General features: G+C 32.8%; 1 protein-coding gene across 7 annotated transcripts in view; it reads right to left on the minus strand.

Annotated features, from left to right (window-relative positions):
• Nucleotides 1–26,942, minus strand: part of CCSER1 (coiled-coil serine rich protein 1) — a 1,108,427-nt gene that overhangs the window by 957,427 nt on the left and 124,058 nt on the right. For all 7 annotated transcript variants that reach the window (XM_016161106.2, XM_036226729.1, XM_036226731.1 and 4 more), the window contains exons 2-3: nucleotides 12,100–13,458; nucleotides 6,802–6,986 (exon numbers count right to left, since the gene is read on the minus strand). In XM_016161106.2, coding sequence (XP_016016592.2) covers nucleotides 6,802–6,986; nucleotides 12,100–13,417 — 1,503 coding nt within the window. In that variant the 5' untranslated portion in view covers nucleotides 13,418–13,458. The remainder of the gene's footprint in view (nucleotides 1–6,801; nucleotides 6,987–12,099; nucleotides 13,459–26,942) is intronic.

Raw genomic sequence — 26,942 nt, forward strand, 5'->3', positions numbered from 1 at the left:
CCCCCAAAATAAAGGTAAAACAACCTTATTTTTCAAATGTATTAATTTTAGAGGTATATAAATTATCTAATGGGTATGCTCAATGTAGTATAGTTAGAGAAAAATCTTTAATTTTCTTCTGTGACTGTCCTTAATTAGTTCCTTGATAAATAATAGCAAAGATAAATATGTACTGTTCTTAATGAAGCTTTTAATACATAATTGTTTAACACTGCTATTGTTACAACATGAGTGTTTATTGCTATGATCTGAATGTTTGTGTCCCCCCGAACTCTCCCATGTTGAAATTCTAATCCCAAAGATGATGGTATTAGGAGGTAGAGCCTTTGGGGGGTGCTTAGGTCATGAGGGTGGAGCCTTCAGGAATGGGATTAGTGCCCATACAGAGAGGCTCCGAAGATACCCCTAGCCTGTCCACCACATAAGACACAAGGAAAAGGTGCTGGTTATAAACCAGGAATGATGCTGGCACCTCCATCTTAGACTTCCAGTCCCCAGAACTCTGAGAAACGAATTTCTGTAATTTATAAGCTACCCAGTCTATGATACATATTTTTTATAGCTAAGGGGCTAAGACACATTAAATTTTAATAATGTAATCATAGAGGGAAAAATTAGGTGCTATGCACATTCTCATGTGAACTGTATAAAGAGGTGAGTAACAATTATGATACTGCAGCTTTATTTACTCAAACTAATATTAAGATCACTTAAGAAGAAGTGTTAACTCTATAAATAAGCCATTTGTAATTTTGTACACTGAATGTAGAAACTGTGACAGCTGCTAAATGAAAATGACTCATCCAAAGGGTTAGAAAAAAAATAAGTGGTATACTTTATCCAATTCTACTTCTTTAAAAGCAATTCTGAATCATCAATTTGATAAGAAATGAAGTAAATTGGACCACATAAAATATGCACGTGAATTTTAAAACATCATCTTAAAAATATTTGACCAAGAACATGTATCCTTTTTTCATGAGTTTTCCAATAAATATCATAAATAATTGACTATTTCTTATCTTCTTTGTGTAGCCAGTCCTTAACTGTTGTACCAATATGATCCTATAAACCACTCCATAAGGCTTATTATTCTCAAATAAATTATATTTCTACTGGAATGATGTAATAAGTGGTATGGGCTTCTTGATCAAGGACTTAGCATCAAAACCCAAAAGCTTTATAATGCATCATAAAAACATCTATACATTTGTACAATAAATTAAATTGTCAAAAAACGTGCATAAGCACATCACACAAAATAATTGTACTAAAGGTGCCATCATAACATAACCATCATCTTTACCTTTAATTCACTCATGTTCTTTGTGCACCAGGCACTACACTAAGTGCCATAGGAAATGCTAATTTGTACATTTCTTCCATTTAAAAGACTGAAGTCTAATATGAAAGGAGATACATCAAATAACTAAATGGTGGGTGCCATATTTGTAATATAACTTAGAAGGACATTAATAGAAAAAATACCATTAGTAAATAGAATAATCAATAAAGACACTATGGATTAGGACTATTAATCTAAAATTAACATACTAGTTACCAACAAATGTAATTGTATGTTGAATGAGTGATACCTATGATTTTCCTTTTTAAAACTCATACATAAAGATTGGGGAGAATGATTTGTGTGGCTCCATTTCCATAAAAATATTAATAACTTCTCATTAGATGTCCTTGTAGCAAGCAGTGATATTCACTTTAATTCCATTGACAATAAGTTAAAACAAAAGCTGAGATCATTATTTAAACCCTTAAAAAGCCATTAACAGTTTTACATATTTGAAAGCCTCATCTAGGATTTCAAGAATAAGAGGATAAATATCTTGAATCACATTTTCTAATCATCACCTTTCCTTTGCTCTTTAATTTTGGGCTTGAATAACTTTCATGCCAAAAAATGGAAGTGTGAAGATGCATATACCAAACAAGGCAAGTAGAGCTCTTTAGCCTGGTGGGTTGTTCAGGTGAGATATTTTGAAATTTATTCTCTGAACATTAACGTACTTTTTTCTTTACTGTCCCAGTGCCTCTCAGAGTCCCTGCTCATTAGCAGCTGGACCACAGTGGTAGAAATTACAAAAGACACAGAATTTATGTATATATTCAACAGTGTCAATTGAACATGTGACATAGACTCCATATAAATTAAAGATATAGACGTTCAAGTGCTTTTTTAAATCCTCTTAATATTTAATATCAAAGCTCATAATGCAAATAAAGCTCCACTCATTCAGAATTTTAAGATAATGAAAATGGTTCAATCTGTTGTTTTGACAAGGTCATGTTAATGTCTCCCTACCTGGGACTCTAAATTCCTCAAGGGCTGTCTCTTCCATCTTTGCATATTCAGAGTGAGTTCTCAATACATTCTTTTTGAAAGAAACTGTGAGTGCATGGATGAATAAATAAAGGTTAAAGTAATAAAGGAGAAAATTGTAGGCCCCAGAAGAAAAGCGAATGTATAGTAAAGTTTAACATAGGACTTCATTAGTCTCACATCATTAACTATTATCAATATTACCTAAATTCTGAATTTTGACATAACAAATAATTAAAATATGACATGAAATGCTAATGATCTGCAAGTAACAACTTTTTCTTAAATATAAATCTAGTCTGTTCTACCGAAGAAGTCCTACAGCTTATGTTCTCACTATGAGATTCACAGTGTCTACACAAAGGCAGCCAGCTGCCAAAATGCAAATGAGAGAAATTATGCTGTGTCAGAATAAAACTAGCAACAAATGAATGCTGTCGGAATCACTTAGCACAAAGAGTTCAGGGCAACTTTGTGGATGCATTTGCTGAGTCATCTAAAAATAACACAACTCTCCAAGCCAGCTTTTAAATGTAATAAAAATGAGTACTTCCAAACGTAGTAGGAATCCCAGAAATTGAATCAAGTAGTTAATTTAGATATATATCTCAAGGCCCTTACGTCAAGAAGAGAAGACATTGCAGAGAAAAAAACTTGTAGCTATAAACAAATTCTTCAATTTCTAAGATGTCTTCAACTTTTCAACCACAACGACCAGTGCAGTGTGAGGCATAATAGAGTCAGGGCTCATCAAATATTTGACTATGGATAAAAGGGATGAAGGAGGCAAGCAGGAAATCTCAGTTGATTAAAAGAATTGAGATATAATAAATTATTTGAGAATATGATAGTCATTGGTTCCTACCAGACGTATCTTAGGTCTATACCTTTCAGATATGAAAAAGAGACTGTACTTCTTGGTGCCTTTTGGGGTGGGTTTGGGCCATGTGATTAGATCTGGTGAATGAGTTGAGAGAAGAAATGAAGTGAGTCACTCATGGGTCAGAGTATCTATTACTGAGATGAGGACTTCCAGAGATCTCTTTTTACCATGGTGAAAGGCAGTATTTGCCATGGTAGCTATTTCAACAGTTCAGTTACAGAGGGAGGCAATGAACAGAATTCCCGGCACCTTCCACATGAACATGCAGGCTGAGTGAGAAATAAATCCATATTATAAAGTCATTAATATTTGGAAGTTATTTGTTATCACATGGTGTAGCTAAGTCTTACTCATAAATTCAGGCACTTTCTTTCCTGTAATGATGCCAGATCCTCTGTATTATTCATCACCCAGGAATCTATCTTCACATATATATGTATTAGAGTGGGGTGATCTTGTAAATATTTGAAGTTAGACTTCACTGTGTAAAGCTGTTACAGAAACCATGACAAATCCTTACATTTATTCATTGATATACAACTGTCTGCAAGGAAAGTTCCTAAAAAGAAAGAGCTTATTTCTAGAAAAGCATTTAAAAATACTTGGACCCACCCAAGAAAAGTATCAAGAAAGTCACTCATTAGAGAAAAATTAAGGAAAGTCTTCACTTAAAGCAGTTTGAAAATATATAATAAATGTGAATGCTTATAAAATTTTTCCATATATATTTTGGTTTCTTGTACCAAATTCGAGTAAAGTCCAATTTCTTCTGAGCCACTAATATTCAAAGAATTAATACATCCTACCATTTCCCTTTCAGATTGAAATATCCCCAAAGTATACAAAACACTAGAATTGTGGTCTATCTCACCTATCAGGTCATATTTTTGGTCATTCAGGAACCTTCAGAATCTTAATATATAGAACCACATACTATTGGTAGAAATAAATATCCATTAATTATACGAAGTGTTACAGTTCCTTCTAAGTATGAAGGATGTGGTGAAATTCCTTTTTGGATGAGCTATCTCTCTGTAAAGACATTAATATCATTCATCAGCATATCAAGAAATACTACCACATTCTAAGTCCAGAATAAGAATTAATTTTGTTTCTTTTTTGTATTGCTTACTGAAGGTAGTAGTCAATACTTACAGCAAGCACAGGTTGCCTTAAAAGTGTTAATTTCAGTACACAGAAATAATGCAGGAAAAATAAAAAAAATTAATCTAAATCTATTACAACCTCCCCAGAGTATGTAGGGTTTAAAGTTAGACAGCTACAACTCAAATCCAAATCTTATCTCTGTCAGTTATTCTCTGTTTGTTTGTTTGTTTGTTTGTTTGTTTGTTTTGGGGAGGGGGTTAGTGCTTATTTTCTCAGTGCCTCATCTTCCTCTTTTGCAAAACGTGATCACAGTATTGTGAGAACTGAATGTGATAATACATGTGAAGCGTTAAGAATACTCCCTTGGTTCAAATTAACTTTAAAAATACATGTTACTATATTTTTGCTCTAAAAGAAAAGAATAACTGAATCATGGGTGTATTCTTTCTTTTTTTAAAACATTTTACTTTTTTTATTTTTCCCCCTCCCCATGGGTGTATTCTTAAATATACATATTCTCTTGAATTATTTTGTGAAAGAAATATAGAAAATGTGTCACTTTTCACACATAAAGCTATAATTTCCTAAATACATAAGTGATTTGTTTCATGTATAGCTAAAATTACCTAAATAAGCCTAGCATTTCTTCCTTGGATTGCTGAGTTAAAGAATATATTTTATGCATTTTAAATTAACTATTTAACTGTAAGTTAACTGAAGACTGAGATAATAGCTGCAAAATACAAAGGAAAACAGTAAAATCATAAAGTAACTTTTTTACAGGTTTAGCGTGAAAATTCAAGTGCATCAGTATTTATTTCAACAAGTTTATCTGTAAATGCAGTGAACATGCACAATATAGTAATCAAGTTTGTCCCAACCTTGATAACCTTTCTCCAGTGGCAATGGTGTCATCCTGCCATCTAGTGGAAGGCCTACATTACTGCAGGGACACTTCAAAAATTTATTAAAAGAACAAAATTACATTTTTGTGTCTGACATTTTAAATTTTGAATCTTGCAAGTGGATCTGAAAGAAGTAATTTTGTGATATTATAAAGAAAAGTATTTAAATTTAGTATGAAAAACATGAGATATAAAGAATATATGAAAGGCTCAACTTTGGGCAAGTATAATAAATAGTGCACAATTAGTAATATAAATATCTTTCTATGAAGGAATAATAATGGAAATTTTGTGGAGACATGTTTTATAATAATTCATTAGCCATAATTTTCAATGTTGCATCAATTGGAAACCTTTCTTAACATGTCCTTAGACAAAAAAATATCAATTGTAACAATATATTTTCAAAACACAAAAAGACAAAAAGATGAAACATAATATAATATCTATATATACAAAAATAAATACACCCATCTTTAATATAATAGAAATAAGGAACCCATTTTCATTTGTTGTTTTGTACTTATTGATTTATCCAAGATTAAAATCTGGCCAAGCCTGACCTAATGCCTAGAACTTCTAAATTTAAGTACAATGGTTTTGGTATCACTCAAATAGTTTTGATATCACTGGAGGTGTCTCAGTAACTTAAGGCTTCTTCACAATACCATTGTCAGAATCAGATGAGCTAACATTTTCATTTGAAACGTAATTATCTAAAATGTATAGAGATGTCATAGATTATTTAGTTCTGAGCATTTTTTCACACCTATGCATGAATAGGCAGATAGATTATTTTAAAGAAACACTGTTAAATATTAGTAATCAAAGACACTGCTGAAAAAGGACACATTTGATAGAAAGTGAATAAAGTGAACTCCAAAAGGCAAGTACACCTCAGTGTTTGTAAGACTTGAGCTTCCTGGATCTCCAGGGCTGCAGTCCTTCCCCCACTGGCTCTACCTCACATTATGGACACCCAGCCCATAAGTGCAAGCCCAGGCTTTCCCCACTGCTTACCCCCCTTCCACCCTCATCTGCAATCTCCCATAGTTTAGACCAGAACTATGGAATCTCAGTTACCTAGAACGTGTTAAAGCTTTGGATAGCCATTTTGCCTTGACCCTGGAGGCTCCTCACCTTGTGTGGAGGGGCTACTGTAAAAGGGCCTAAGGGCAGCGGTGTGGTTTACAAAAGGACATGTTTAAGAATGGCTACAGAGTGAAGAGGTGGTATGAAATGATGGTGTCAGAAGGCATCCCGATGATCAGTATTTTTCTCAGCTGTGTATCCCAGAGTTTTATTCTAAGATGGAGAACATCAAATGTTCCATGGAAGCAAGGAAGATAGGAATTAAGTGTAGCTATCATGCTGTGCTTCTATCTGTCAGAACCCATGAGAGCCGTAAGTGAAAACGTGGCATCTCTGACTTGTGACTACGGAGATCTATTTTCCCTTCAAATATGTGGAGACTATTCTTCAATCTGTTTTCATTTTGCAAGAGGCAGGAACATGCCAGATACATATGGAATTATTTTTTTCATTTGTAGAGATATGTATTTACTTACCATGCTGTTCATTTTTGAAGATGACGAACCTGCTCTTTGCTTTCTTAGACTATTAACTTCATCCACATTTCCATCTTTTGGCTTCAAAACCATTCTGCTACTCCCTGCAGTTCCTTCTGATGAGGATCGTAGTCGCCTCTCTATAAATCTTCCTTCACGATATGGACTGAAGCTACTGGCAAGAACTATTAGAAAAGTCAAATAAATAAAAATTACTATAAATGTTTAAATGCAGTTTTTATAAATGTTCCATTGAAGGCAAATGTGAAACTTAGTGTCATTTAAAAATTCTTTGTCACAGAAAATTTTTTAAATTAACAATGGTAGTTTAGTTTGCTTAGTTATGTAGTAACTGAAGCTCAAAACCTTTAGAGTCATCTGTGGCTTCTCCATACCTTACACAAATCACATTAGCAAATCCTGTCCTTGTTACCTTCAAATTGTATACAGAATATGGTCATGTCTTGCTAGGTCCCTCACTACTATCCTGAACCAAACTCCATCAATACTAGCCTGGGGGTTATTGTAATATTTCCTAATAGTGTCCTGCCTCTGGCTAATCCCATCTGTCTCTCCCTCACCAAAACACTATCTACTTCCCTCATGGTAACCAGAATGATACATAGAATGATATACTTAAAACATAAGTGAGATTGATCACAATCACTCCTCTAAACATAAAGCTGATGTTTTCTCAATGGTCATTCAGGTTCCTCATGAAAAGACCCTACTCTCCACCCCACACTGGGATCCTCCCCATCATTCATCTGTTCAGGTCCCTAAGTTCATTTTCTACTGCCTCCCCTACCCCTAGACTTTGCTTATGCCACAGTGGATCTCTTGCCATCCCTAGACAATCGCAGGCATGTTCTAGCCCCAGAACCCTTATGCCATAGCCTTGGTACTGATATACTTCTCTGAAATATCTGTATATCTTACTCTTTAATCACCTTCAAGACTTTGCCAATATGTAATCTTAAGTAATATTCTTGCCCACCATACTTAAAGAACAAAGCCAAAGTTATCACACTCCCTAACTTCAAATTATACTACAAAGTGAAAATAATCTTAACAGCGTGGTATTGGCAGTAAAACAGACACACAGAGCAATGGAACAGAATTGAGAGCTCAGAAATAAACCCACACATATATGGGCAAATAATTTTTGACAAATGCGCCAAGAACACGTGATGGAGAAAAGAAATCCTCTTCAATAAATAGTGCTGGGGAAAATGGAAAGCCACATCATAATATTGAAAGTAGACTGCTATCTGTCGCCATACACCAAAATTAACTCAAAAGGGATCAAAGACCTAAATATAAGACCTGGAACAATAAACTTCATAGAACAAAACATAGGTACTAAACTCATGGAGGTTGACTTTAGAGAAGATGCTATGAATTTGACATCAGAAGCAAGGGAACTATAAGCAAAAATAAGTGAATGTGACTATATCAAACTAAAACAAAACAAAACAAACAAATTTCTGCACAGCAAAAGAAACCATTAAGAAAACAAAGAGGCAACCAACTTAATGAGAGAAGATATTTTCAAACAACGTCTCTGATGAGGGGCTAATATCCAAAATATATAAGAACTTACACAACTGAAAAACAAAAAGGCAAGCAATCTAATTAAAAAACAGCAGAGGACCTGATCAGATGGTTCTCCAAAAAAGACATACAAATGGCCAACAGATATATAAAAAGATGCTCAACTTTATTAGCTAAAAAGGAAATGCAGATCAAAACCAAGATGAAATACCACTTCATACCTGTTAGGGTGGCTATACCAAAAAGTCAAAAGATAACAAGTGTTGTTGAGGATGTGGAACGAAGGGAACCCTTACATACTGTTGGTGGGAATGTAAACTGGTAAAGTCACTGTAGAAAACATTATGGAGTTTCTCAAGAAATTAAAAAGAAAATTACCATATGATTCAGGGTTCCCATTTCTGGGTATATGCAAAGGAAATAAAATCATTATTTCAAGGAGATATCTGTACTACCATGTTTATAACAGTAGTCTGCACAATAGCCAAAGTATGGAAACAATCTAAGTGTTCATGGATTAACGAATGAAGATATGATATGTGTGTGTGTGTATACATATATATACACAACATTTAGTGTATATGTATATACACACATGACACATACACATACAATGGAATATTACTTAGCCTTGAAAAAGAAGGAAATTCTATCATTTTTGATAACATGGACAACATGGACAAACCTGGAGGGCATTATGCTAAATGAAATATGCCAGATAGAGGAAGATAAATACTGTTGATATTACTTACGTGTGGAATCTTTAAAAAAAAAAAAAGTCAAATTCAGAGAAAGAAAAAGTAGAAAAGTGGTCGCCAAGGTCTAGGAGGTGTGGGAAAATAGGAGAGGTTGGTAAGAGTAGAAACTTTCAATAAAGTCTGAAATCTAATGTATAACAAGCTGACTACAGGTGTAACACCGTATCGTATAACTGAAATTTGCTAAAATAGTAGAACTTATATATTCTCACCCCCCCCCCAAAAAGGAGAATACTTTAGGTGATGAATATGTTAATTAACTCAATGGTAGACAATCCTTTCACAATGTATACATATATTGTCATCACATTGAACACTTTAAATATTTCACAATATTATTTTTCAACTCTGCTTTGATAAAGCTGGAAATAAATACAAACTACAATCTCACTCCCCACTCTGCTTTAAACTTATCCTCAGCACTTATCACCATTAACATTTATTTATTTGTATGTTAATTGTGAGTATCCCCAGTAGAAAATAAGCTTTATAAAGGTAGGAATTTATGGCTATTTTGTTCATTGCTATAGCCCTAGTGCCTAATACAGCATCAAAACAAATATCTATTGAAAGAATGATTGAGTGAGTGAGTAAGTGAGTGAGTGAGTGATTGAGTGAATGTCTCATCTACTGGCTTAAAGACTTTTTCCCAGAACCTATTGGCCAACACATAGCAATTTTTTTTAAGTAACTTTTTAAGCCAATGAATAAAAGTTAAATTGACAGAGATCTTAACGTTACATTAATTTTGATATAATTGCTTTCAGATGTGTATTAAATACCAGCTTAAATGTTTCATAAGAAATACAGAATAAGCTTAGTATTATGGATTTTAGTGTGTTTAGCAACTTTCTTCAATAGAATACATTTACTTAACTGGTTTTAAAATGTCAAACTTCCAAATTACAAAGTCCTTATGAACAGCAGATGACTATCTCCAAGGAATGAAGAATAGTATATGATCCCTGTTTTCTTGTTGATATTACCAACTTATTTGCCTATATCTATTTTACAATTGTAGATAATATAAATATTTGGCTTATGTCCAAGAACAAGCAACACATTGTCAAATTCAGTAAAATTACTTTAATATGCTAAACGACTTGTAGTTAGGATCTCAGTCAACAAATTAATTGTCTGCAAGACAATTTTTGGTCATTCTCTAGTTCCCATAGAGATAAATGTATACAGTATTCAATTTGACATTGAGGCAAGTCGTCATTTCTAAACGAGAATCAGAGATAATCAGAACAATTTTATTTCTACCCTTTTTTGTGTTATTTCTTTTTAACGCTGCCTAAATTCCAATCTGAGATCCACCATTTACTAATGATGGGATTACATAAAATTGTTTAACTTAATTCTAAACCTTAGTTAGTAATAACCAACACAAAATTTTGGTTAAGATTAAATGAAACAATGCATGCAAACTGCTTAACACATTTTTGGACACATTTTAAGTATACAAGGAGAGTCATCATCATTGATATTATCTTCTTATATTTAGATTATTGTTAAAGAATTAAGCATGTGTAACTAAAGCTAAAAGTACAAAAAAGGCTACCAAGATCAAAAAAGTGAAATAAAGCAGATAGATACATAAAAGTGATCTCGTTATCAAATGTCAAAAATATTAAGCTACACAGTTATACAGCCGGACAATTAATTCATGAATTTAAAACTTTAAAATTGCTATAACCATTAAGGGACTAGCTAGATAAATCATAAAACCTTATGATTCTTGGTACTGTAATATTCAATTTGACTTATAAATCTTATTTTATATTTTAGTATTACTTTTAATGTTTTGGGAAAAGCCAGGGTCATGATGTATATTACAGCCTAGCCATTAATATATTGAGCTTTGAATTGACATGGTTGTAATTTGCCTGTACTATGAACTGGCTGTATGATCTCCTTGTGTCAGTTTTCACATTTGTTACCTGGAAAACATACTAGCGCCTACTTCATGGAGTTTGTATCCAAAACCATTACATACTAACTTTGAGACTTTGGACACATCACTTAACCTATTTGTGCTCCAACTGTCTTGCCTATACAATAGGTTGCAACAGTTGTGATTTCAATCATTTGAAGGTCAAATGAATTAATGTATCCAAAGAGCAAAGAATAGTAAATGGGACACAATCATTCAATATTATAATAGAAGTAGTAGTAGTAGTAGTAGTAGTAGTAGTAGTAGTAGTAGTAGTAGTTGTTGTTGTATAGTAGTAGCAACAGTAGCAGTGGTAGTAATAATCGTAATAAAAAAAAAAGGATAAAATGTAATATCAAGTATATCCCAGTAGGAGTATATGCTCAATAATTTTCTTGAACTAAAATTTATATTAAATAACAGCATTTTCTATAACAGATTGGGGTAATTCAACTGCCCGTGTCCCTTTGTTTAAACCACAGAGAAGTTACACAAGTTACAGAGGTCATTAATGACAGAGGAAGGTCAGAACCGGGTCCCCAAACTCCAAGGAAAGTACTTTTAAAACTTTCAATTTTATTGTATCTAGAGATAGAGATGCTGAAATATGAATCCTATTTAATAATGAGAGCTTTATTAAAATAGATAAAAGAATATAAATGATACAAATTTCTTTTATATTAATTTTAGCTAAATTATATCCATTTCATAAACCAAGAAATACCAACACTCTATCATAAACTCTAAAAAAAGAGTCCTTACTTTAAATAAAACCACATTGCAAATATAATGGGCTTCCTTCCACTTTCTTCTGAGAGTCAGAATCTGGATAATACAACTGAGAAAAATGCATGATATTGCTAAATTTCATTTTCAGCATAATACAATTAAAATAAGTTTAAGTATAGAAAAGATTTTAAACAAATTATAAATAGGAAAGAATATTAGAGAGTGAAAAATGAGGACAATGTAGTTTCCATTAATGAGACAGAGTAAGAAAATTGAATAAATTATAATAATTTATATTTATAATACAAAGAAACAGCATACCTTTGGCAGGATTTGCATCACATCCATATGATGTTTTGTTAAAAATGTGACGATCACCAGAAGGTATTATCCTTGAATCTGAAATAGGATGGATCCCTTTAACACGTTCAGCTATTGATTTATGTTGTTCATAAAATCCAAGTTTCTTTGGGGAGCTACTTGCCAACATCATTTCACCATTTTGTAATATCATTTGCTCTTCTCCTTGAGTATCTGCTGATAGGTGAGTCTTCGAGTCACTCCCATTCATGACAGGCAATTTAGTGATTTGCAATAACACTTCCTTCTGATTAGCAGCAGAGGTTTCTGGTAAGGAATTAGATTCAGTGCTACACCGACCTTCTAACCTATATTTTCCAGGAGACATAACTGCACAGGGAATAGTACTCATAAGGTCTATTGTCTTTGTAACAGCAGCAGGATTGGGAGAGATCTGAGAGGTAGAATCATTGTGGCCAAGGTTGTCACAGTGGGATACCATGCTTCCACTTTTAGAAAATGCATCTGCTTCAGACACAGAATCTTCAGTCAAGGCTAAGAACTCTGAAGGTGTCTGAGCTGTGGTGAGATCAGCAGAAAGCATTGGAGACTGTAAAGAGCTTCCTGCCCGTTCTGTTACATCCACAGAACAAGATGGAGAAGCTCTTATTAATACAGGTTCTCTCTCTTGGTACTGTGTAATTTCTAGTGAGAATTCAGATTGTTGTACCAATGAAATGGACTGGCTCTGTGGAACTGGTTTAGAAAATTTATAGTGAGATGAAAAAGATTTAGTAAGCAGCTTCTTTGTTGACTGCTTAACAGAACGGCGAGTTTGTTCTTCTGTGAATCCAGAATCATCCCCCTCACTTTTGCCAGAACTTAGGCAATTTATAAAGACATTCTTATTCGTTGAGTGCTCCTTTTCCCTTTCAAAATCCTCTGTCAAAGATCTTGTTATCTTCTTATTTCGTGAACTACTAAAACCAACAGAATGTCTTCCCCTGGTTTTAATATGTTCTTCCAAATTCAGTTTTTGCATACTGCTGTGACCAGCTTGAGCACCATTTGAAATACTAAGGTTCTGGTTGGTAGATTCTTGCTTAGGTTCACTCCCCTTCTTATGGTGAAAACTAATGGAAGGAGTACGAAATATGCTCCTGCGTTTACCTGTACTACCTGAGCTTGAGTTAGTGCTGGAAGGAGAGGAGCTGTGGACACCAGCTGTATTACTGGAGGAGGGTGAAGAAGGAAGGGAATCATGTCTTCTGCTAATACTTCTTCTGAATATTGGCAACCGGGAAACCAGGGTAGATCGTCTTGATCCGGAGTCCCCCATTGGGACTCCAAGGCGTGCACTGCGATAGCCAACTTAGCAGCCTGGAAAAGTTAAAACGAAAAGAGTAAGTCAGTAGAATTCAATTATACATAAGATGTTTTAAAACAAAACATTGCTCTTCAGAACATGGAATACAATTAGGTTTATACTAAAACAAAATGTCCCAGCATTGCCTCTGTGAGCCAGAGAGACCACAAGACTTGACAAGTTACTGAGCTGAGATTAAGAGAATCATAGACTAAGGTATGAAATTACACCAGAATCTCTGCTCAAAGAAAAAGTCATTCAGATGAATTTTTCCCCTAGGAGTTTAATTTCAGACATTTTGATAGAATGCCATTGGCAGAGAAAACTAAACCACAAAGGAGACAGTGTAGAGTTATAAACAAGATAAATTTATAAGGAAACCACAACTATGAATTGAAGAAAAGTCTTGATTGAAAGCTAATTCAACTGTTAATGTTGAGACAAAAATACACACTGAGAGAAGCAGAATCATAGAAAATGTTTGAACCATATTAAGTACTTGGTATATCAGAGTTGATGAACTGTAGCTGCCACCTTCTCCTCTTCTGGTTTGTTTGTTTATTTATTTGTCTGTTTGTTTGTTTGTTTAGCCAAATTAATAAAAGGGTGCTGATGGTGAAAAAGAAGGAAGAGAAGGTGGCAACTACAGTTCATTAATTTTGATGTACCAAGTACTTTTACACAGATTATTTCTTTTAATGCTTCTAACTGACTATAGAAGCAGATAATATTACTATGGACATTTTACAGTAGAAAGGTAACTTGCCTAATGTCATTTAAGAATAAGAAGCCTATCTAACCACAGGGTCAGCTCCTAATTGACATGGTGCATGCTGCTTTCATTAGAGTGAAGAGCCAAAACTTATGCTGCTAAAGGCCCAGATACAATTCCACTCCAGGGGTTCCTAGTTGTATGGTCAATCTTGCTATTCTACTAATGGCTTTTTTCACTTGTTTTCAAAATGTGCAACAATTTGATTTCTGTTTTGTTTTTGCTTTGCTTCTATATTTCATTTAATTCCTTAACTGTAATATTTACGCTGTTTGTCAACTTGAATCAGGCTCTGTTCCATTTTATTTTTTTTTCTGCGACCCAAACTACCTAACTAAACAATAAGAAATACTACATAAAATGACGAGCCCTCCATTTTATCATCCTTACAATTATAAGATTGCTCAATTAAAATACTTTCACATCCTTGAAGATGTGATAAAAAATGAAAAATATTTTCTTTCACATATGAATTCATAAATATTTACTATTTAATATTTTGTTCTAAATGATATAAAATCTAACAGGTTTGCATTATATGATTTTTATTGGATGACTTTTAATTACACTCACTGAATTTGAATTTAAATCAAATGATGTGTGAATCACTTCTAAAATATTTAAGTATTCTCATAAGGCTCTGGGTAAAGAAAGCTTATAATATAAACGAAGACATTTTAGGTCTTACAGTCTTTCACAAATTGAAAATATTTCATTTTCTTCCCAACTTAAATTTTCCAAAGTGGATACAATAAATACTATATTTTATTTCATTATTTCACTCAATAGTTGTTTTTTTTTTAATTTTTTAATTTATTTTAATTAGTTTCAAGTATATAGTACATTGGTTAGACATCTATATAGTTTGTAAAATGATCCCCCCCAATTGCTCCCTCCCTCCCCTGACCCTCCAACTAGCCAATGTATTCATTCTAATTGCCTTCCCTATTCCATGCTCCTCATCCCGTGACCATCCATCTACTACTAATTTGTACTTCTTTAACCCTTCACCACATTCTCCCAGCTCCCCAAATTTCCTTCCTTCCGTCCATCACCAAATTGTCCGCTATATTTGTGAGTCTGTTTTTGATTAGTTTGTTCTTTTTATTTCTTAGTTGTAGATCCCGTGTCTTCATACTGTTGAATATTTTTTGCCACGCCTTTCTGTTCTGCATAGTTTCTTTTGAGAAATCAGCTGTCAATCTTACGGGTTTCCCTTATAAGTAACTATCTGTTTTTCTCTTACTGCTTTCATATTCTTTCTTTATATTTAACTTCTGGCATTTTAATTATGATATGTCTTGGTGTGAGCCTCTTTGGATCCCTGATTTTTGGAATTCTCTGAGCTTCCTGGGGTTTTATGTCTATTTCCTTCACCAGGTCAGGAAAGTTTTCCATTATTATTTCTTCAAACAGCTATTCGACATCTTGATTTTCTTCAGTTATGCCAATCAGATGGATATTTGGACCCTTAATAGTCCCCCATGTGCTCCTTAAATTATTTTTATAGTCTTGGCATCTTATCTCTTGCCATTCTGATTGAGTGTCCTTGGCTTTCCCATCCTCTAAATAGGGCATTTGATCCTTTTCTTTATTCACTCTGTTTATTCCTTCATTTATTACATTTAATATACTTCTCATCTCATATAATATGTTCTTCATTTCAGACTAGCTTCCTTTTATAATTTCCATTTCCATATTTGTTTTTTATCTCTTTGTTGAAGTTTTCACTGAATTTATCTACACTTCCCAAAAGTTCATTGAGAATCTTTATAACCAGTGTTTTGAACTCTGCATCTGTTAGATCACTTGATTCCATTACATCTGGATCTTTGTTCTGTTCTCTCATATATTTTCTGCTTCTTTGTCTTCCCATTTTGGCTGTCCTTCCATGTCTGTTTCTATGTACTAAGTAAAGCTCCTAAGTCTCCCAGTCTTATTAGTGTGAATTTGTGAGGTGGTGTCCAGTGGCATAGTCCTGAGAGGGGCTCAGCCTCAAAAGGCCACACCAGAAACTGAGGCCAGCTGCCTCCAGGGTGAGTCTAGTTAGGCACTGCTCATCAAGGAGCACCTGACTCATTCAGGATGAAACTGGATGTGGCTTGGGTGGGGCCCCGAGTTGGGGGAAGTGGGGTTTCAGAGAATCCTCTGGGCAGAACTAACTCTGTTATCCAGTTCGATGACCTCATGGCAATGGCGGCTCTGTTTCCGTGCACTGGGAGGGGGCAGGGCTCAACAGGGACTTCTGTGGATAGCGAGTCTCACCTCAGCCTTCATTTCAACAATGTCTCCCAGTAAGTCCCTAGTGCCTCTGTGCACAGCCAAATCGGCACTGGTGCTCAGAGCGAGCAGGTCCATCACCGTGAAAATCTGCTCGCAGATGCGGCCCCTTTAAGAGGATTCTGTCTCTGCCACTGCCGCAGCTTTCAACTGTAGCCCCGCGTCCTTGCCCTATCCTGCCTTCTGCCATTGCAGGGTGCTTTCTTGGATTTCTCCCTAGTGGTATGGCTTGCTCATCAAGATTCTAGGTGATTTTTCCTTGCTGTTGCTCCTTGTTTCCATCACAACTTCGATTTGTCGCTAGAGGGATGAACAAAGCCTCTATGATCTATGCCATTTTGGTTGCCCGCCCTTAGAGCAATGTTTTAATTAACACCATTCTCAGCTGTGATTTTTCATGTATATGCAATATTTATTTCCAGTCAATGCCAAGTGAAGATTTTGGTCTAATTAGAGCATTGCCAGCCATAACGATTTGCAGCTGGTGATGAACTTATAGCTTTCAATGCATTAATGTCATGATATTTATCATTCTTATTGAAAAAAATTCAGAATTTATGTATAGTGAAATATGTGTTGGCCTTTTTTAGTATTTCTTGCATTTGTATAAGCATTTAAAACAAAAGAATGACTCTGTTCCATATCTCTTTAGGGAGTACTAAAAGAACTTAACTAATAAAAAATTTCAGAAAATTACAATAATTATTCCTCTTCCTAACTACTTAATAAAAATGACCAGACTCCCATCGGGTACAAATAATACATTTAGGCTACTAATGTATTTTTCCTAATTTCTTTAAGTAAAAACATTATCCCTTCCTGGATGCCATCCCTGATCCCCACTTCCCGCCCTCTTCCATTTTGTATGTAATACTCTTCCTTTACATATTCCCAAGTATTACTTTCTATAATAAACATCTGTTTATTTATCTGACTTTACTATTGTACTTTAAATTTGTTTTTGGAAAAGGCCACCTCTGCTTTGCTTTGTGATCCCAATGCCTAATATAGTACATAATTAAACCCTACAGAGTAAACGAATTTCAGAAAATTAAGTTTAACTTGAACACATCAGTATTTCAAACACATATAAACATATTTTCTGTCTCACTACCATAAAATAAATGCTATAATTTTGAAGTTAATTATGTTGAATTACAACTTTTAGAGATTTTAATTTAAGTGAAAGCTTTTCAAACTGTAAAATTATTCAATAACCTAAAATCTATTAGCATTTAAGAACATTACAAAAATACAATGCTGAACAAGTTTAATAAAACAGTATCATCACATCGACTTCAACCTCTTAATGAAAGACAAATACAACACTCGAATGTTAATTTTATTTTTATTATAATTTGTTACAATTGGAATAATTACCTTTAATCCCTTAGCAAACATTGTATGTATTTTTTTTCACATTTTTTACAAATTTTCAAATCAGATAAACATATTTTTTTTATTCTCTTTTAATGTTTCTTGGTTCAGAAGTCATAGTCACTTTAAACATAACAGGTTGTAAAAATTATATAGGTTGAACTAGATGTGCTAATTGTTCAAGGGACTTTACTATCATGAACATTGTTTTCTTTGGAAAAAAACAAATGTGTTATATACAAATAGAGTGTCTTCTAATTATACTCTTTTAAAGCTGTATAAATAAACAAAAAATTATACTGACTTTTAGGCAATACTACTACACAGATGCATACTGACCATTTAGAAATGCTGTAAAACTCAGTTTGATCTCAATTGAATAAATGGTATCCTTTGTTCTTTTATTTTTCTTATTTTTTAATTAAAATTATTGGGGTGACACTGGTTAATAAAATCAAATAGGTTTCAAGTGTACAATTATTAATATGTCATATGTATATTGCATTGTGTGTTTAGCACCAAGTGTTCTTTAGTACCAGAATTAAAAAAAAAAAAAAAGACAAAAAACTCCCAGAAAGTATTTTACTCAGTGATCTCTTAACAAACATAATCACTGTCCTTAATAGAGTATGATATCATATGGTGGTTCTATTCTAAATAAAATGAGAGGGAAATTTCTTATTTGGCAGGGCTGAGGAAGATATGGATTTTAGTTCAAGGGCTTACGTTAAATGTTAATATGTTACCCATTTAAAATAAGAATAAAATTAAAATACAATAAAGAAGTAAGAAATATTTTTAAAAAATACACTTTCTTTCATGATTCCAAAGGCATTATCCAAAGGTATAAAATAATCTTGCAGGGTTTTGGAGCTATCATTTGGAAACTGATTACCCTATATACAAATAGGTATGTCTGTTTGTGCAGGTAAAAGAAGTAAAAAAAAAAAGAGAGAGAGAGAGAGAGAAGAAAAGAAAAAGAAAAGAAAACTCTGCACTTTTTCTTTCACAATGTTTTTCAAATATTTTCCTAGAATTTGGGCAGCCCTCATATTTTTTCTCTATGAGCCAAAGATGAAAAGTCACCTGATATCCCACACCTAAGATAGTCCTAAATATCTTTTGTCTCTTCCCAAAACTGATGGTATTTTATGGCAAAAAACTAAACAAAAGATGTTTTTACACACACATGCAAATAGAAAAAAAAAAAAAACATTTTTTAGTTTCAAATCCAGTGCCTAACTAGACTCACCCTGGAGGCAATATGAGGAAAAAAACAACACACTGCCTGGTACAAAGCGTATTGCAGTTAGTTTCTTTTCGACGAAATGCATTCAAATAAGTGGTGCATGGTGGTACAGTACATACACAGAGTGATTCTGAAAACGAGTTACTTATCAAAATCTGCCCCAATCACTCTATTTTAAAATTCACCTAAAATATTCTAGAGAAGGTATATAAATTTGAGATCGGTATTCTTACCCCTTATTATGAACCTCCCCAAGTATACATTTCATCGGAATTTAAAAACAATGATCAGTATTTGAAATGTTTGCAGGGAATGTTGCATGAGATAAATCCTGTCCCAGTTCTACTCTTTCTCAGAAAAGATTTCAGAAAATAACTGAATAGAGCCTAAATGATCATGATGAAAAGAAAATCTATGATAGATGGTGAAATTGAAAAAAGAAAATTCGCAGAAACAAATACTCTTTAGGTAACAATTTTTCAACTTTAGTAAGGAATGGCCAAAAATAATTCATACGTAAATGTATCAAAGGACATTGATCATTTTTTATCAATTTTGGCTAGAGATTGGACAGCAGTTAGTAGGATAATAGCTTGAAGAAATTTCCAAAACAATCACCTAACTATGTCATTTAACTACAGACTTAAATGAAGCTCACACCTGTTAAGGTTATTCAAGCTAGAAAGCCCTCCAATACAGACTCTTTCTATTATAAAGGCCATGCAATTTTCACCTCAACATTCTTTTACTTTATGACATAATTTACCCTTAAATGTATTTCCAAAATAGTTTATTGTTTTCCCTTAAATGAATGGGGAACTAATGGAAGCATTTTTAAGTGATAAATCACCTACACGATATGGCCAAGAGCCACTTCAGCCAGTAGGGTCAGTGAGGACAATAGGAGACATATTAAAATGATGAGTGATCAGGATGAAGTGGGTGATCAGTCACAGAGAAAAGAATGATATCAGCAAAAGGTAGAGTCAGAAATCATATACTAGATTCAATTAACAATTTATTAAATTTGCATATAATTTAGCCACATTGAACACACTTATTTTCAATAAAGAAAATAATACAATTAATTGATTACATCAGAAATATCTACCTATAGTTGACTGCTATAAATGATTTAACCCTAAAGATGATACATAACCAGAGATAGATTGCCCCTGATAAGATCTGTATAAATCAATTAGCTAGGTAAAAAGAGAGTGAGAGATGCCAAATTAGCATGATAATGGGAACTGTTACAGTAGGAAAGGAGAATACCTTTCAAAGAGATGATTCTAGCAGGATTTAGGGAAGCAGATGAGTTCCTTGTCTAAAATAATGGAAGGACATGGATCGTGATACATATTTAAAAAGACATGTAATCTTGAGACCCAGCCAGAAATGATCTTAGTTCTTCAGTGACCAGAAGTGACAGCAGAGAAAAAAGAAAAATAGAGAAAGAATTTTAGCTAGAAATTAGACGGCAGTTAGTAGCGAAAGAAGAAGTCTAAAAGCCATATCTTCCTGTAACTATAAATGAGATTACATTTCTATTTAAAGAACTTTATAGTTCTGGGATTTACATGCAATGAATGCATAACTGTTAAAAATGCGGACTCTGATGCAAAAATATCTAGACTTGAATTCAGATCTACACATAAGAGTTGAGTGGCTTAGAAAGTTACTTAAACTTCTGAGCCTGAATTTGTGCATGAGGATAATAGTTGCACTATCTTAAAAAATTTTTGTGAGGATCAAATAAACAAATGCAAAAAGCACTTAGTATAGGGTCAAGTATGTAATAAATGCTTAATAATTATAATTTATTTATGAGGAACAATTAACCATGTTTGTGCTACTTCACAGCAAATGTATTTTAATTTAGTTTATAACTTACCTAATATCTCTCAGCTAGAAGTTCTAATTTTGTCTACTGGTTGACTAACACTGTCATTTTCTGAGTCAATCTTGAACAGCACAGAAAGGTTATGAAGCAGCAGTACCTCTATGTGAGTAGGCCCTGGAATTTGTCTGTCTGTCTGTTTGTCTGTCTGTCACTAGTCACTGAATAAATAACAATGTAGCCAATACTACAAACACTTTTTAACTTGTCTCCTACAATTTATTCAACCATGGCTTGTTTTTGACCCAAAATATTGACCACGTTGATCTGCTTTCTGACTACAAGTCCAGTTCAAATTTTTTATTAAGTAAATATTGAGTTCAATTATTCAGTCTTAGATTTTAATTGTCAACAAAATAACTCAGACTTCAAAGAGCAAATACCTGAAAGTATTATGCATATTCAAAAACTGTCTCAGATCCTGAACACAATTCCCCAAAGATGATTTTGATAAATTTGTTAAGTAATGCCAATATTAATGCAACACAGTGCAATACCACTCAGAAGAGGACGGCACACATTTCAAAGTATATGTTTGTTAACAAATAACAATTTTAGTATTTTTATAATCATATCTTACATTTGAAAATTTAGTTTTGTTTTTTAAATATTATTATAGAAAAAAAATGATCAGTTTCCTGGAAGCAGAGCCTGAATAAACAATTTATTAGAGAATTACTCTTAGAAGGGAGAAATAAAAAGGCACGGTAGGACGGGGGAAAAGCTAACCCAGGCTGATCCCGTGGAACCTAGAGCACTAACTTAGATAGTCTTTTGTATCCCCAAGCCAGTCGACCATTTGTAGACTTCTCTAAGGAATGAGAAAAAATCTTTGAAACATATAAAACAGGCAAAGAATTGATATCTGGAATATATAAAGAATTCTTATAAATCTATAAGACAGAAAGAAAAATAAATGAGTAAAGAATATAAATATAAGAAATATAAATCACCAGTGAATCTATGAAAATATAATACAAACCCCATTAGCAATCAATGAATATATAATATAGTTTTATAAGCTGATTAAAAACAGAAAACACAAAGGAAAAAAAGTAGCAAAGAATATAGACTGGAATAAATACAAATCACTAATTAACATATGAACAAATATTCAACTCCATTATTAATTAGGAAAAGCCATGCGATAGAACTTTGCAGTTAACATTTTAAAACTAAATAACATCAAGTTTGCGTGACTAAAGTGGTACTTATAGATACTTAGGAAGAAGTCCTAATTGTAAAGGTCATTTTAGAAACTTATGTGTCAAAATAACAAATTAAATAATTTCACTTTTAAGCATTAAAGCATTAGATTAGTATAAAAACGCACACACACAAAAAACATGTATTGGGATAGTCAAGGCTGGCTTATAATAGTTAAAATTTAAAATAACATAAATGTCCATTAATAGCAGAATTTTAAAAATAAAACACGCTATATCTATTCTACAGTATAATATATAAGAGCTAAACATATAACACAAAAGAAATGAGCTGACAAAAAAGATTCCAAGGTATTTTGATAATAAAAGATATGTATAAATTAGAAATGTATTACAAAATTTTAAAAATAATAAATATTCTACAGATCCATGTGTCTAAATGCATAGGAAAAAATCTGAAAGGATGTGCTTCAAAATGTGCACAGTGGTTATTCTTGAAGAGGGCCTTTGTATTGGAGGATGTCACCATTGAGAACATTATTATTATATGTAATATGAAGTTTTAACTATGAGAACAAATTAATGAATTACTTTTATAATAAAAACTTCTAAAAATTTAAATTAAGGCAGTATAAAAATATATGGCCTATCAAAATACTGCATAATGTTGAAGGTTATAAGCATGTAAGTGTGTTAAAAAGAGTACATGAAAATTTATAGAAGTAGTTGCCTCTGGAAGAAAAAGAATGAGCACCTGAAAAAAAATGTTTTTTCTAAAAGTAATGTGATCAAATATGACAGATACTAATATCAATTCTGACTGTTTTAATAACCACCATAATTTTTTTGTATTTTAATACAATATATTTAAATAAATAAAACCTATGAAAGTGTTAAGAATCCTAACAATAATATAAAGGCTATTTTTTCAAGAACCTACATTTTTAACACTACAATTCATATTTTATGCGATTGTCAGCCCAAACTGTATCTGTTTATAACTTGAGAATTACTTTTCTAACAACTGAAATTGTATTTAGTTTCACTATTAAAAGCAATTTCCTTTTTCTTAAAAAAATAAGCTTTCATTATTTCTTTACCACATGATCATCTACATATTGTCAGTAATAGGGAGGACACAAATAATTTGTTTCAAGTTTCTTATAATCTTTTGAACATTTTGGTATTTCCATAATACAAACATTAAACCATCACAGATTACTCTATACAGTTGGCTAATTTTGAGCTACATGATGATATGGAAGAATGCAGCATTATGACTTTTTCTCATTAATAATAAATTGATGCCATTATACCATTCTTTTCAAGGTATGTACTAACCAGACAGGCTGTTTTATATTTTCTTGACCCAAAATGCATGCTTCCTTTAGATATTTATAATAATTAATTTGTTTTCTAAATATTAAGATGACCAAATTTGCCTTCCATTTTATTTTCTTCACTACAAAAATAAAGGACCAAATATGTAATAAAAATCCTGCAGTTGCGTTTACCTATCAGCAGAGGGTGAAGGAGATCGTCTTCTTTAACAATGAAATCAATTTTTTTTTTCTTGTAACTTTCAGAACTAATTTAAAATTTACTGGGCAGTTAATTATCAAAAACTTCACAAAGTCTTTTATGTAAATGAAAAATTAAAGTCTTCAGGTACATTTGAAATTATATCTTTGATTTTTCAAATAATATTTTAGAAAAATAAGTTGCTTTTTGAATTGAAGAAAGACTTCAATTCTTAACTTGAAAGTCTGAAACAATTATGTTGTATTCAAAGACAACACTTAAAAAGGTGACAAATATGATTCCTTTTTAAAAAATGGTTCTGACAGAATTTGTACTCCATGCCAACACATGACTGAATGAAAATTAGCACATTCTTTAATGTGCTTCCATTAGCATTATAAAAAATACAACTACAGATATTTGTATTTTACAAAAAGAGAGCAAAAGTAGTGTGTGAATGCAGTGTTAAATGATAAAATTAGAAATATTATATTTTCCCCTGTATATTGTATTTGCTTATGTAATCAATAAACTCAACCAAATTATATGCATATTTTCTTTTAGCATTTAGCATTGAGGTTTGTAACTAATGAATTAGAACAGGGGTACAGTTTTTGGAATCTAAGAAAGAAGGCATGGCTGATAGTTAACATATTCTAAAAAATACAATCCTCTGATATAGTATCAGATTAAAATTATTTGATTCTTTCAAAAAAATTTTAAATTTGTGGAAAATCCCAATATTAACCCAATGATTAAAAGATTTACTCTAAATCCATAAAATACAATTAAAAGTAGATTTTATTAAATATAATAAAGTATATTTTATTTGTATTGTTCTGACTTAAAACTTTATTTATTTTTAGGAGGAATTACCTAACACGTACTACAATTACAAAGGGAACAATAAATTTAGCTCATTTCTCACTTGAAAAAAAACTTTTAAACTTTGTTAACTTACTAAGTTGTTTTATGAGACTATGGTTCTGCATCAAAGACCACTATAAGGAATGCCTGACTGTTCTTGAGTTGATACTGTATCATATGCTGTTAATTTGATAGAATAACTAGTAAGAATAAACTCATGAGAGAAGAACCTATGATCAAATGGGCTGTTTTAGCTATACTTGAGAGCAACGGTAATGTGCCTGCTCTGTGCTGCCACTAGATGGAGATTTTGCATCTCGAACACTTAAGGACTTCTGCCTTGGTGAACAACTACTGTGTAGAATTTTACATGTGAAGTGTAGACTTCTTTTCGGGAATGAAGAAATGGAAATCCATATTGGTTAAGGAACTCATTCAAAGACGTACAAATAAGTAGCTGCACTAACATTTATGGAATTCAGTGTTCCTGATAACAAAATTAACTCTAATCCAATGAAATAAAAGCAGAGACTGTCCCTGCCAGAGACTTGTCCTTATTTCAAATAAGTAAAAAGACCCTTGCTCTGTAAGTATTAATATATCTATATAATTGAATATTGTTTCCATTTTTGTAAAACTTTAAAATATTTATTTTTCAAGAAGCTATATTTACATAATGTTTTCTCGTTTCCCGTTTCTGGCTTTAAAAAAAAAATACTTAGTCACAAATTCACTAGAAGGGATGACTTCATATTTAATGAGTATATAAATTATCTCATTTCAATTCTCCTAAAAACTTTCTGAAATAACTGTAATTATTCTCGTGTGTGTGACTTGCCATTGAGCCAGCTCTGACTCCTGGCGGCCCTATGAAATGAGTAATATCCAACATCCTGTCAGCCACAGCCTTGCTCAGCAACTGGGGACTCAGACCTATAGCTTCTTTCATGGAGTCGATCTATCTCATATTTACTCTTCTCTTTTTCCTGCTGCCTTCTATTTTCCTCAACAGTATTGTCTTTTCCAAAGAACGCTGCCTTCTCATCATATGTCCTAGGTAGGACAGCTTTAGTTTGTCATTTTTGCCTCCATTGATGTTTCAGACTTAATTTGCTCTAGGATCCGCTTATTGGTCTTTCTGGTGGTCCAGTGCCTAGACAGCTCTCCTCCAACACTGTAATTCTTATCATATTCTTCTTCTTATCATCATCATCACATCATCATAACCACCATCATCATCAAAATTACCATATTACTTTAAACAGATAAACAAATTTGGGATCAGAGAGGAAGAGTCGATATTTGAATCCAGGTATTTCTGATGCTGAAGACGAATTTTGAAATTGCATCGCTCTGCCTGAATGCACAAAATAGATATAATGACAATAATTTTATATAATATTAAATAATATTCTTAATGTTATTGCTGCCCTAAGAATGTATAATTGTGAGTGGCTTAGTATTACAAATTAGTATGCCAATGACAGTTTTAAATGACTCTCCAATCACAACAGAACAAAGGGAACATTAATTCTTCAGAAAAAAAATGCACACACTAGCAAAGAATGTACAGAATTTTGAGTTCAATAGCAAAAGAGACAGAAAGGGAGGAAAGGAGATAAAGTTGTGGCATCCTACAGACTTAACTAAGTCAACATTTGCATGCCCAAGACTGAATATTAAACAAGGGCATAATTAGAACCTAAGAACATTTTGTGATTCATGATAAATTCTTCAAAGAAAGAAGCACGTATCCAAGCTTAAAAAGAATGGAGAAAGCATATTACACAACAGACAAAAGATTACCAGAAACTAGAATAAGCTACAGAGGGCCCTAATGGCTTCATCTGCAGACAAATCACATAATAGTATTAAAACACCGTGCATATATTTTATAGTACATAGTGTATAGTATATAAATGCTTAAATAATACAACAAAACAATCACAAAATAAGGGTAATTGTCTCAAAATACACGTTTAAGCTTTCTTCTGAATACCTTAATATCGCACACTGGTTTTTTTCCTGTATAATGTATAGATTACATTTCTGGATCTACATTTTCTGGGTTTGGGTTCTGGCTTCTGCACTCATTAACTGTGGATCAACTACTTAATCTCCCTCTATGTGTTAAATGGAGAAATAAATAGCACCTAGAATAACAGAGTTAACTATTATGAGGATTAAATGAGCTAATAATATGCGCTGAAGTGCTTAGACCTGTGCCCAATACAGAATAAGCACACAATAAATGTTAGCTAATTTTATTATTACAAAATTATGTAAAGTGTATCCAACTTTTAGATTTTCAGAATGTTAAATAGAAATCTATCAAAAATTTGATGCTTCAGATTTGACGCCTCAAA

Source organism: Rousettus aegyptiacus, unplaced genomic scaffold (assembly GCF_014176215.1).
Source record: "Rousettus aegyptiacus isolate mRouAeg1 unplaced genomic scaffold, mRouAeg1.p scaffold_m13_p_10, whole genome shotgun sequence".
In the NCBI taxonomy this organism is placed as follows: Eukaryota; Metazoa; Chordata; class Mammalia; order Chiroptera; family Pteropodidae; genus Rousettus; species Rousettus aegyptiacus.